Here is a 13,200-nt window from a genome sequence, read left to right as displayed (position 1 = left end):
TATGGCTTTGTTGAATTATTTTCATTTCATCGACAATAATGGTCAAATTGATTTCTAACTTCGTAGGGTCACTTAAGCTAAGCCTCTGCAGGAAGCCAAATAAAAAGATGAAATTTTCAGCGGAATGTGTGCAAACGATCTTAAATTACTTGGTGCTAACTATCTACATGAAATCTCCCAAAACAGGGTAATTGACTTACTTTAGTCAAAAGCCAGGGAAGAGATCCCCGGAGAACTCTTGAATTTGCATTTTTACACTGTGAAGGTGGATACAAGACCTGATGATTCACATTCCAATGAGCTTGATGTCGTAATCTGAACTATCGGCTCGGAAGGGACATGTAGATAGAAACTATTAAATGTTGTCAATGCAATGACAAAACCAGGCAGGGTGGGGGAGATAATACATTAGGGACATTGCGAAGGAGACAAATTTAGTTGACTGAACTAAAGGAAACCTCGTTTCCATTAAAAATAACTTCAGTCTACGAAGCTTATCATAGACCTGGTTGCCTCCAAGGATTGGAACCATTTTTAGTCCTTTTTTAGGACTATTAATTCGATTAATAGTATTATTTACGACGCAAGTATTATTTAATGGTCTCAGCTCTCGATGAAAGCAAAACAGATAAAGACTGCTGTTACGAAGACGGACGCAGTAGCCAGCAGCTTTCTCAAGAGTATTTTAGACTTCATTTGACCAAATTTCATCTTTTCAATGAAAATATCACGTAAAGGGCCGTGATTGAGAAAGAGAACTTGTAGAAGAGAATATAAGCAAATTTGACACAACTGAAATACTTGAAGGTACTAGCATACTTTTTTTCAAATATCTGGGAAGGGAACAAACAGTTGAGTTGACAATTTAGCACAATTTGCCAAAATGATAGAGGTCAATCAAAAGAACGATTTCATTAGACATGATCGTTGCAAAAATGTAAAATTTCATTATGACATCCAAACTCAAAGTCTGGCAAAGATCTCAGTGCATCTATTTCACTATGACTATTTTAGAATCTTGCAGGATAAATTTCCAACGATGATGGATATGAATATGTGAGGGATATACCTCCCCTCTAGCACGGATTTCAATCCTCAACTACATGTCATTTCATCAGAAGAACAATTCAAGAGTCGGTCCTAATGTGTCAATCCTTCATTTGGCTCTATCCGTAAGTCAGAAGATCTTTACAAAACCTTTTTGTAAAGGTAGTTATAATTGATGAGAAAACCCTTTTTTTCTAGTAGGAATTTGATTTGAAGAAAATTAAAGCTATAGGCTAGGAAGTTTGGTAATTTGACAAAACTTAAACAGATTTACCATGGTTCAATAAAGCCCTATTTGATCTTAAATCACTTCATACTTGTTATTGTACATTATAAATGTTTCATTGGCTTCATGGGAGCTTTAAGACCCTTAGGTGACACCTCTTTTTGTTGCTTAGTTATTCCAATTATCAAATGCATTTATTTAATTTTCATTTTAATCCCTTTGCAATTTCTTATTTTAACCCTTTAAAGGGCCAGGGAAAGGAAAATGAAATTTAATTGTTTTAATTTATTACCGAAATTTAAAAAAAAAGACGACACATCGTAAAAAAAAACTAGGAATCTTGTCTTTATTGAAAAAGACCTATAGATGCAGTAGCGGGGTTTTTGGTAGAAGTGGGTTCCAGATTAAAAAAAAGGAAATTGGGTAACAGATGAGCAAAAATAACATAAAAATTTATTGTATCAAACAGTGTCAGAGGTCATAGCTCTCCTTTGAAGGTGTAGTTGTCTTTGCTAATCAGCAGCTTGTCATGGAGCTCTACGGCGGACGATGATGTAAGTACTTTGTTTTATATTTTGTTTTGTGCTTTAAGTAAACCGATCTATATTAATGTTACATCTATCTTAGCAAACGATTAATAATTTTATTCATTGGAATTTCTTGGAAACGGAACTATAGTTTTTTCCTGAATTTTGGCATATTACCGTTTTTCGGTGTGAATAAAAAAAAACGATCTAGATAGGTGACGACTTTGGAAATCTCCCCCCTCTAACTATTAATATTACTGCTAACAACTCAGCGCAGCACCAAGCAGCTTCAGGCCAACACAGCTATGCACGTTCCTCCTCCATCCCAATCTATTCAAAGCCTCCTTCGTTACACCCTCCCAGGAAGTTACCATTTCCCTTAAATCTGTCTTTATGACATCTTCCCACCCCACACGAGAACGACCTGCTTTCCGTTTAGCACTAGACGGCTGGCCGAAAAGAACAATCTTTGTCATTCTGTCATCCTTCATCCGCAGAACATACCCTATCCATCTCAACCTTTCTTTCATTATAGCCCCATAAAGCGGGATTTAACCACATTTTTTATATAACCTACAGTTTGAAATACGGTCAGTCATCCTGGTACCCAGAGCAATCTGTAGGCAATTTCTCGGGGAAACATCTAGTAAATCTTCATCCACTTTTCGGAGCGCCCATGCTTCAGAGCCATATTTGACCACTGTCATCACTGTACCTTTCAATATTCTAATCTTGGTTTGCAGACATATCTTTCTATTCTTCCAAATTTTTTTTTAACTGTGAAAAAACACCCTGAGCCTTGGCTATAAAGCGGGACATAAAGCCCCATAAAGCGGGATTTAACCACATTTTTGATATAACCTACAGTTTGAAATACGGTCAGTCATCCTGGTACCCAGAGCAATCTGTAGGCAATTTCTCGGGGAAACATCTAGTAAATCTTCATCCACTTTTCGGAGCGCCCATGCTTCAGAGCCATATTTGACCACTGTCATCACTGTACCTTTCAATATTCTAATCTTGGTTTGCAGACATATCTTTCTATTCTTCCAAATTTTTTTTTAACTGTGAAAAAACACCCTGAGCCTTGGCTATTTTACTTTTAACGTCCTCACTGCTCCCACCGTTTTTACTAATAATACTACAAGGTAAGTGAAGCCGCCCACCTGATCAATCTTTTCGTTACCCAAAGTCACCAATTCATCTTCACTTATTCCTAGACTTGGTGACTTAGTCTTCTAAACATTAATTTTTAAACCTATTCTAGCACCCTGAACTCGCAAAACCTCTAAGAGCTCATTCATTTTGCTCACACGTTCATCTATGATGCCTGAATCATCAGCATAATCTAAATCCAGGAGAGTTTTTTCTCCCCATTTGATTCCGTAGTCTCCCATTGCCTTTCCTGTGCTCCTTAAAACAAAGTCCATCAAAATGATCCATATAAAGGGGGATAGAACACAAGCCTGCTTAACTCCTGATTTAATACAAAACCAGCCGCTAACTTCATTTCCTACCATAATTACTTTAATGTATTTGTCTGGTATACCATACAAGGATAAGACCTTCGCTAAAACTCTTCTATCAACAGAATCTAACGCTAGGGTTGAAAGCCTTAGAAACAAGTAAGAGGAGTTTTAGGGGGTTGTTTCCCCCTTTTTTCGAAAATAAGGCAAATTTTCTCAGGCGCATAACTTTTGACGGGAAAGACTAAACTTTATGAAACTTAAATATTTGAAATCAGCATACAAATCTGATTCTATTGATGTATCTATTCGTATCAACATTTCAGTTTTTAAAGTTTCGGTTACAATTGGGCCGGTTCGCTCCTTACTTACAGTTCGTTACCACGAACTGTTTGATTTATTTGTTGACATATCATTGCTTACGAGCTTTTAGGGAAATACATTTGTTAAGTGAGTCTCAGATCCTTAATTGCTTCATATTAAATGCTATGCATTACGGCAGGAAAAATTGCAACAATAATTTGTAAACCAGTGGACCAAGCTTCGCTCGGTGACAGCTGTTCGTTTAATAAGATTGTTCATAATAAGGTAATTACTGTTGTTTGGTGTGAAAAAAAGGTTTGTTTTGTATCCAGGGCTGTATCCAAGGGGAGGGGTAGGGGGTTTGACCCCCCCCCCCCCGAAATGTTTGTGTGACTCGTAAAAACGTAACAAAAATTGACATAAACAAATTTTGTATGTATTTTTGAGGTTTTTTTTTGTGTAACCCCCCCCCCCCAAAAATGAGTAAAACCCCCTCCGAAAAAAAAATCCTGGGTACCTTGACAAACAATCTAGATAGGTCGCGACTTGGGAAAACTCGTATAGGGTCTTGTTTAACTTTGGGAAGTATTTTTCTGCATGAATGACGTCACAAATACCCAGACTTCTAATACCTTAATAGTTTTACTTTCTGCAGCGACTAAAATAAAATGAAACGAATGTTTGTTTTGCGAAAGCAATTAGAAAACTGTTTGTTTTTTTTACCGAGCGAAGCTCGCTACCCTGTTATTGACAAACAATTTTGCAGAAGTATATCAATTTCTTTTCTTAACAATAAATAACTATGTGTATACTTTTTGACAATAGATCTAATTTTTCTTACCGAATAATGTTCAACTGGGTAGAAATAAAGATCAAATACTCACAGCTGGGCCAGGAGATCCTCTGAGACCTGGAGGTCCGTGTGGTCCAGGAAGTCCTTGCTCACCAGGTGGTCCGGAAGGACCAAGGGGCCCAGCCAATCCTTTGTCGCCTTTCTCGCCAGGAAGTCCAGTACTCCCTTGGGGGCCTGCTGGACCTTCAGGGCCCTAAAAAGAATTTTGTTAGTGAAAATATTCTAATAATAGCTTTCTTTTTCCTTCCAAAAAAAATAACAAACTGACAATGCTCACATAATATCAACGAGCCTTGAATTAGTTAATTCAATAAAAATAATTAACTTGGAAAATTTGTTTTTCACATCAGCAATAGTAGGAAAATACTTTCATTGTCTGTAATTACAAAAAATCATTTTGAATTTGTTTTTTATAGTTTAACCATAATTTACCTATAAGTAAAATTTAACTATTATTTATAACTATAACAAAAATATTTTTATAGCTATAATATGATAAAAAATCATGACTAATCCCAGGTACTTGACTGCCGGCAGCCCTATCATCCAAAGACTTGTCTTTTGAAGCTAAAAGTCAATCTAAATTTTCTGTCTCCTTGCGACGTATCATTTGTCTACATGCAAGATGTCTGATATACCATGCAGGGTCTAAGGGCAATTCCTAGCTCCTTGATTCTGGTCTATCCACAATAGTACCATGACGAGGATAGACTCAATAAAAAGTCTGAAGCTATTCTGTTGTTACAAGATAAGCGTAGGTCTCAACTCCGACAAGATCCTTTCTCCTTAATTTTCAGTGGAGGAGAAACTTGTCCTTGTAGGTCCATAATGACGCCAAGGTGGATCTTTTGCAACTTTTCCTAACCAGAACCATGACTGCTAACTATATTGCATAAGGTAAATAAAAGGTAAATAATGCGGCATTGGGCCCTACCGGAGGTGCTGATCTTTGTTTCTTAGCCCTTCAGCCAGGAAGTGCAAAGGCGGGTTGGGGGCCAACCATCCTGTGCTTTCGCAAACCCTTTCTACAACCTTAAATATTGGGGCCTCTCGGCCCCATTAGATTTACCCATGTAATATATACCTCCATAGCTCTCATCTATCAGTTAACTCACAGAGAAGCACGATAATTGCAATTATAGTAGTCAAATAGTAAATTTAAATTTTCAGCCTGCATTATTGGAGGCAAAAAGTTGGCACGTTGCCGTTACATCCTGCCGCAATCGTCCTTGTAGCCCAGAAATAGCCCAATTGCAAATTACTTGAACCAAAATCTTGCAGGCATTTTTAATAGGCATTACTCCAGAACTAAACTGGCCGATAGCTCCATTGGTAGCTCAAAATTATCCAGACCCAACGACCATCCCACTTCCAGCTTTTGAATGTAAAAATAGGCAAGTTTCACCTTCTTTTGTACCGAAGGCATGCAAGAATTTTCGGTCTATATGAGTAGTGAACCCAAGGGGGCTTACACATAGCCTCTCTGAATTAAAAGTAAACTGCTAAGAACTAATCATAAATATGAACTCTAATCGGTAATAAAATTCCTTTACAAAAATCAATTTTAAAAAATAGCCAGTATTGATAAACTAAATACCCACGAAGTCCCAGGGAATCAATTTAGAAGCTTACAAAGGCTGCTTAGGCTCCTAAACTATTTGGTCAGCTGCAAGGTAAAGGTAAAGAATACAGTACTGGACTTTATAGTCCCAACCAACAGTGATGATCTCCGTTTCATGGCCCTGAAACCAGGAAGTTCAATAGGGGGAGGGGGAGGGAGGTCTAGGGGACAGCTATCCTGTGCTTTAAGGGCCGTTTCTTGGCCCTTAAGCCAGGAGGTGCAATGGGCGTTGGGGGCCAATCATCTTGTGCTTTCGCACACCCTTCCTATCTGTCTTCCCCATATTTCTCCAGGTAAACGTTTAGAGCTGGGTCGACTCTGGCTGAACTTACAGTGTCACGCCACTGACCCCCGTTCTGATTGAGTAAAATATGATAAAAACATGTGGAGCTGATCGACTTTGTGAATTTAAACAAAATTTCAAAATTTGTTGGGAAACTTCAGATGAAAAATTACGTATTTTGAAAAACTAAATTTGAATTAGCGGCTCCTTTTATCAGACTACAGGGCGAAAATGAGTGTCTAACGGACCTTAACAAAAGTCTTTACAAAAATGAATGTAAAAAATCCTGAGTTTTTGTTCTTATGTATGACACCTTAGTAAAAAAAGGAAATAAAATTGGAAGTTTTTCGACCAGACTCTGTTTTTAATAACGATTGAAACCTGCTAATAGCTAAAGTCTGATAATAAAGGCAATCAAATCTGATGATAATTATAAGCTAGCTATAACAATATCTTTTCTACCAGAAGATAGCACCCATAATAAGAAAATATATGATGCAACTATGGTACTGCCCTATACCGTGATATCTTCTTCTTCTATTTAAGAGCAGGCGGGCTTTTCAGTAAAACTATTTAGCCCTTTTCCTTTTGCTTCACTCTGTGGGCTACAGAGCTACTGGCTTGATTGCCTCATATTTATTAGATATATTCAGATATCTTTCAGCAGATCTTTTGACTCTAGGAGTTCAAATATAAGATGATAGATGTCGATTTCTATGCTTTGTGTGCAGGTATATTTGGCTAGGCTCTTGGCTGATAGTGGGATTTTGTGGTGTTTGAAGCATTTTAACAGTTTACAAAGCAAGGTATGTTGTTCAGACGTCAGCATATTACATTCAAATAGGCAATGGTCAATTGTTTCATTATTCATATTACAATGCCTGCAGAGAGGGGACAGGGGAATTGAACCACTTGAATTAGAAACCTTATATGAGAATGCAAGGAAATTTAGTCCATTTGTTCCAGAACGAATTCTATGATAAATTTTAGAAAGATACTTATTGGGAAAGGGGGAAAGGATAGGATTGATCTTATTAAAATTAATATCTGATAGCCTCCATCGGTAAATATCTCTAATTGAGATTGGTCTCCCACTTGGCTGGTCAATATTTATAGCATTTTTTGCTATTTCATCAACCTGATGATTACCACTTATGCCAGAGTGGCTAGGAATGTACTGAAAGTAAGTTTTTATGCCACTTGAAGCAAGATTATCAATAATACTGAGACAATGATAAGTGTCAATGTCCAACTTATATTGAGGAGCTGAGGCCAGCAACTCAAGGCTTGATAAAGAGTCGGAATAGATGATAATATTATTCGAATTTTCAATCAAAGGTTGGTTTTGCTTAAGGTGATCTAATGCCATGATTATGGCATTTAACTCAGCAGACATTATAGATAAATTATTAAATAATCTCTCTCCCATTGCAATTTTCAGGTGAGGAAGGAAAACACCACTTGCAACCTTCTCATCCATTTTTGACCCTTCAACAAATATTTGGAAGTGATTTTTATAGGTAATTGTATTAAGTTCTGCAAATTTTTTCTGGACAAAAGCAATGGGGGTTAAATCTTTATTCCATTTTGAAAATTCAGTATTTATTATGGGAAATGACCAAGTCCATGGAGGGGATTGGGGGAAAGTAGGTGCAATAGACTTTGCTGGTACAGGGAACTTCTTTTGAATATTGGCATACTCATCTGCAATACCTCTATACATGGCTGGATTTCTTAACCAATTATGTAATGTGTGTGAGCTATTTGATTCAATTTTTGTAAGATGTTTTATCAAGAGAAAGCTACGTCTCTCCCTTATTGTTGTTAATCCAATATCCATAAGCAGAAACTTGTTGCTTGTGGGTTTCCTAAGACCAAATATGAGACGTATTATATCATTTTGTGTTCTTTCAATTTTTTGCATCGGGGTCTTTGCACGAGCACCATAGACATTGAGCCCATAATCAATATGGGGTCTTATATGTGATTTATAAAATTGGAGTAAAGTTTTCTCCTTACAACCCCAGGGTGTGGAAAGAAGTCTTTTTAGTATATTTGCTTTTCTATAACATTTTTTTATTGTGTTTGAAATGTGGAGGTGGAAATTAAGTTTTTGGTCAAGGATGAGACCTAGGTAATTAATATTATTATCTTCTGGAATAGTTGTTTTATTTAGAGTTTGTTTTGCATTAACATGGTTTCACTTCCGGTGAAATTGGATTATTTTTGACTTGGTGGGTGTAATGGGTAAATCTGAATGTTGAGAGAATTTTTCAAACTGGAAAAGTGACTTTTGCAGATTTGACTGTGCTATCTGAAAGGTGTTGCCAGATGACCATAGCACCAGATCATCAGCATATTGTAGATTCGTGTGGGGTAGGTTCATGTCCCAGAGATATAGGGCAAAAAGGAGGCAACTGAGGACTGCTCCCTGAGGTAGGCCTTTGGATATTGTATTTTGTGGTGAAGAGGCTGAACCAACACAAACAATGAAACTTCGCACTTCTATGAAGGATTTAATAAAGGATACTAGCTTAGGAGGTACTCCAAGGTTTGCAAGTTTATTTAAAAGGATTTGGTTGTTCACATTGTCATAAGCTCCTTCAAAATCTAGGAAAGCTGCCACTAGGATATTATTTTTTTAGAAAGATTCATTTATTGCATTTGTTAGCAAAATGAAAGCATCTGTTGAGGAGTGGTGTTTCCTGAATCCAGTTTGAGTGTATGGGATCATGTTATTTTTCTCAACAAACCAGAGGAGGCTCTGATAAATCATTTTCTCCATTATTTTCCCCATCACAGGTGTAATCATTATGAGCCTATAAGACTCAGGGTTATCTTTTGGTTTATTTTTCTTTAGGATTGGTAGGAGGGACGAACATTTCAATATATTGGGGAACCTAGAAGATGCCCAAGCGTGATTATAACAATTTAGCAGTTCTTGTTTGTATGAAGGTGTGAGATTCTTTATCCATGTAGGGTGTATATTGTCATAGCTACTGCTAGTTTTGGACCTAATATGATGTATTGCATTATTCAATTCCTGGATTGAAAATGGATTAGTTATGTACTCGGATCCTGGGCGTGGTTGGTAACAAGGGTTCATAGGAATTGTTGACAGTTTGCTTTGATTATTTGATGTTAGCTTATTAACAAAAAGAGTTGCAAATAGGTTAGCCTTTTCATTATCATTGTCATAATGGGTATTATTATGTATAAGCTCATACAGGAGTGGGTTGGGAGAAGTCTTTTTCCCACATATGTGGCTTATGACTTTATGTATAATTGGCCCATTTGTTTCTCTGGAGAGATTATTTGCAAAATTATTCCAGTATTTATATTTAGCATCTATTATAGTCCTTTTTAGATTAGATTCTGCTTGTAATTTTTTTAAATATGTAGTAGGTGTTGGTTTTTTTATGAATTCTGTCCTAGCTGCCTTTTTTATCCTCCATTTATTTAGGCACTCATTTGTCCACCATGCTTTAGGAATTTGTTTAGGGAATGTTTTCTTAGGTGTTGTCCTGGGGATAGCATGATTAGCTGTATTTATTAGTAAAGATGTCAACGCTTCAGCATGTGTGTCAACTGTTGTGTTAGAAAGGCATGAACTTTGGGTGAAACTTGTAATTTCATCATTTAGCTTATTTTGGAAAATAGACCATTTGCTTTAGTGTTGATATATTTGGATGTATGAGATAAAGTTTCAGCAGGTTCATTTAGGGAGCAAACTATAGCAAAGTGGTAAATTTTGTTCAAAAAATTTAAAGACACAATTTGTAGGTCAATTGTGGAGAAATTGCCACTTTTGGGGTTGAAATAAGTATTCAGGTTTGGAGGGGTAGCAACAACTAATTCATTATTATTTGAAGTCATATGCTCAATAAATTTACCAGCTTTATTTGCTGGTTTATTCCCCCACAAAAGGCTGTGGGCATTGAAATCACCACAAATAATGATATTTTTTAACATATTAGAATTATTTATATAATTAAAGAAATCCTTGGCATCTGTAGTTTGGCCATTAGGGTTATAAAAGCTTATTATGTAGGTTTTTAAATTATTCAGCCAAACACTTATACCAATTACATCAACATCATTTTCAAAATCTGGAAAATTGATGCCACAAAATTTTATATTATTATTAACTAATAAAGCTACACCACCTCCTTTTCTCTCTGAAGATCTATCCTTTCTCAGAATAGTATATCCCAGATACTTAATTTGTTGATTTTGGGTTAAATGAGTTTCCTGGAGGCAAGCAATATTAATTGAATTATTATTCATAAATGATATTAGTTCATTTAGCTTATTTTCTGTGAGTGATCTTACATTCAATTGGAGTATTGATAAACGTTGTGTTATTGATTTATTCTTCATATGACTGTGTATCAATGTTCAGCTTTGTTAAGAGTAAAGCAAGACCTTTTTTTGCTTGAATGAGCATATCATCTGGGATGTAGATTTTTGCCAATTCTGCAATAATTTTTGTTTTCTGTAGTTGATGTATGTTCATGGCCTGAACTGCATTACAGTTTAGAATGAATAAGCATATATTTGGGGATTGCATTTTTCGTAGTGCATCCTGTTTCTTGGTTAAGGGATTGATTCCTGGTAGTGTTTCTGGTTTGTTTCTTCTTGGGAGGGAGGGCCAGGCTGGCCTCATCTCACCGGACAAGGAGGCTTGTTGGCTTGGTGATTCCTTCTGATAGGGCTTTGCGCGAGGGGGCTTAGAAGAGGGGGATTTCGAGGGGGGGCTTGAGGCCGGGGGGGCGTGGGCCGGGGGGGTTTTGGTTGGTTTCATTACAGGCTTTATTTGGTATTGTTGGGCAGCATTTGCTTCCATTGCTGCACAGGGGTATGGGTTGGCCTTCTCTGTTGATATTTGGAGTGTTAGAGCTCTTTTCTTGTATGCAGGGCATAATGATTTATTTGTAGATTCATGTGGGCCTTTGCAATTGATGCATGTAGGCTGAGTGTTGTTACAAGTTGTCAGCTCTTTAGGATGGAAAGATTTACAATTACTACACTCTTGGAGAATTTCATTGCATTTGTTTGTTGTGTGTCCCAGTTTGAAACACTTCTGACACTGAATAGGCTTAGGTTTGTATTCCTTGTGTGGTTTGATTTGCCCAAATAGGAATAATTTTTCTGGGATATCAATTTTATCCTTCAGTGTGAATAAGAAGGATCTACTAGTTTTTAGGCCATTAGAGTTGGGTTTTCCAAGTTGGGTAACATCCTCAAATGGGATTGTGTTTCCAGCCCTATCTGAAAGGCCTTCTTTTAACTCCTGAGTAGATATCTCTGGGGGAACATTATAAACTACTATTTTTGTTGGTGATTGTTTTGGGTTCCAAATAGATGCAATAATTGGGTTATTCAGAAGGGATTTAAGGTTAATTATTGTATCTGCTGATTTCTGATCTTCTACAGCTATTAGCAGAGATCCATCACGGTTAATGTTAAGAGAGAACATTGATTTTAGCAATTTAAAAATTGCAACTCTTATTGCAGTGATCATTTTTATTTCAAAGGGGGTAGTGGGAGTAATTTTAAGGTAAATTCCTAAGTTTTTGGAGGGAGGATCTTGGGCAGGGAGAGGGGAAATGCTTTTAATTGGGGAGATTTTTTCGTTTTTTTAGAACTTCTAGAGAGGACCTCTTGAAACCCATTATCATCATTTATGGTTACATTAGCCCCTACACTTATCATTGTCCTATTCTCCGAATTGGAGCTATCATTAGAACTTTGAGATAGGGTACTTGACCAGCCAGGATGGGTATCTTTCACTATGACACTTTCACTGGAATTTGATTTGGGATCTGGGGGGACTTTTTTTTTGGAGGACTTCTAATCATTGCCTATTGGAAAAAGCTTTAAACACAAAAATAAAACCAAAACAAGAAGGGAAAATAGATGATATCAAACCGTCTGCACTATACTATGGGGAGGATAACACCACAGTATAGCCCTGAGGATGACTTGAGCAGAATTGGTTTAGTACAACTGCTGATTAGAAGAGATAATCACAAGAAAATATATTTCGATTTTCTTATAAGGTTGCTGTTGTCAAATGACAACATAAATGTTGTATAATGATGTTTACGAAAAAATGTGTTTTTTTAGCCTTTTTCCAGCCTTATTCTCCTAGCTTACTTCGTTTTCTTTTTCTCGCACCAAAATATTCTACCCTTAAAAAATATTGGCTTTTTCCAGGCATTCTTTGTTTTTGCTCTTTCGGTGAAAAAATGAAGTCATATTTTGGATAACCTAGCCAATTCACATGGGATTTATATATATGAAACAATTAAAGAAAGTAAGGAAAGAGAGAAAATTAATTCAAAAAGTAAAGAAAAGAAGCTTAAAGAAAAATTAAGGAACGTAACCGAAACAACAACAGCACAATAAATAAAATGCTAGACACAAAGTCTACGCCAACAAAACCACTTTAAATAAAAGTTAAGTAAAAAAGTAAAATAAAGTAATAGAAAGAAAAAAATAAAGAAAAGTTAAAGAACAGAAGCAATAAATAACATACCGGTTTACCAGGGGATCCAACAAGTCCAGGGCGTCCAGGTGGTCCTGCTTCACCAGGAGCACCAGTTTCACCTTGCTTTCCATCAGCCCCGTCTCTTCCAGCTTCACCTTTTCCTCCTTGTGGGCCTGGTTCACCATTAGGACCTGGGAACCCAGGATTACCTGGGTTGCCTTTTGGACCTTCTGGACCAGGTGGACCACGTGGTCCTGGTGCCCCTTGCGTGCCCTGTTTTCCTTCGTCACCTTTTGGTCCAGGGGAACCCCGTTTACCCTAAAAATGAAAATAGTGCAAAATAGTTATTTAAAAATAAATTAAACTAAGACAAAGCTTAAT

At 36.8% G+C, this 13,200-nt stretch overlaps 1 protein-coding gene across 1 annotated transcript in view; it reads right to left on the bottom strand.

Moving 5' to 3' along the window:
- The window catches only part of LOC148956984 (uncharacterized), a 247,290-nt gene that overhangs the window by 28,594 nt on the left and 205,496 nt on the right, over positions 1-13,200 (bottom strand). Inside the window, exons 21-22 of the mRNA XM_089088075.1 lie at positions 12,868-13,137; positions 4,454-4,615 (exon numbers count right to left, since the gene is read on the bottom strand). Coding sequence (XP_088944201.1) covers positions 4,454-4,615; positions 12,868-13,137 — 432 coding nt within the window. The remainder of the gene's footprint in view (positions 1-4,453; positions 4,616-12,867; positions 13,138-13,200) is intronic.

The sequence above is a fragment of the Artemia sp. Qi Xiang Cuo genome, chromosome 1, assembly GCF_049724085.1.
Source record: "Artemia sp. Qi Xiang Cuo chromosome 1, ASM4972408v1, whole genome shotgun sequence".
NCBI classification, from domain to species: domain Eukaryota; kingdom Metazoa; phylum Arthropoda; class Branchiopoda; order Anostraca; family Artemiidae; genus Artemia; species Artemia sp. Qi Xiang Cuo.
Note: the sequence above shows the minus strand (reverse complement) of the source record. Positions and strands in the feature narration are given on the sequence as shown.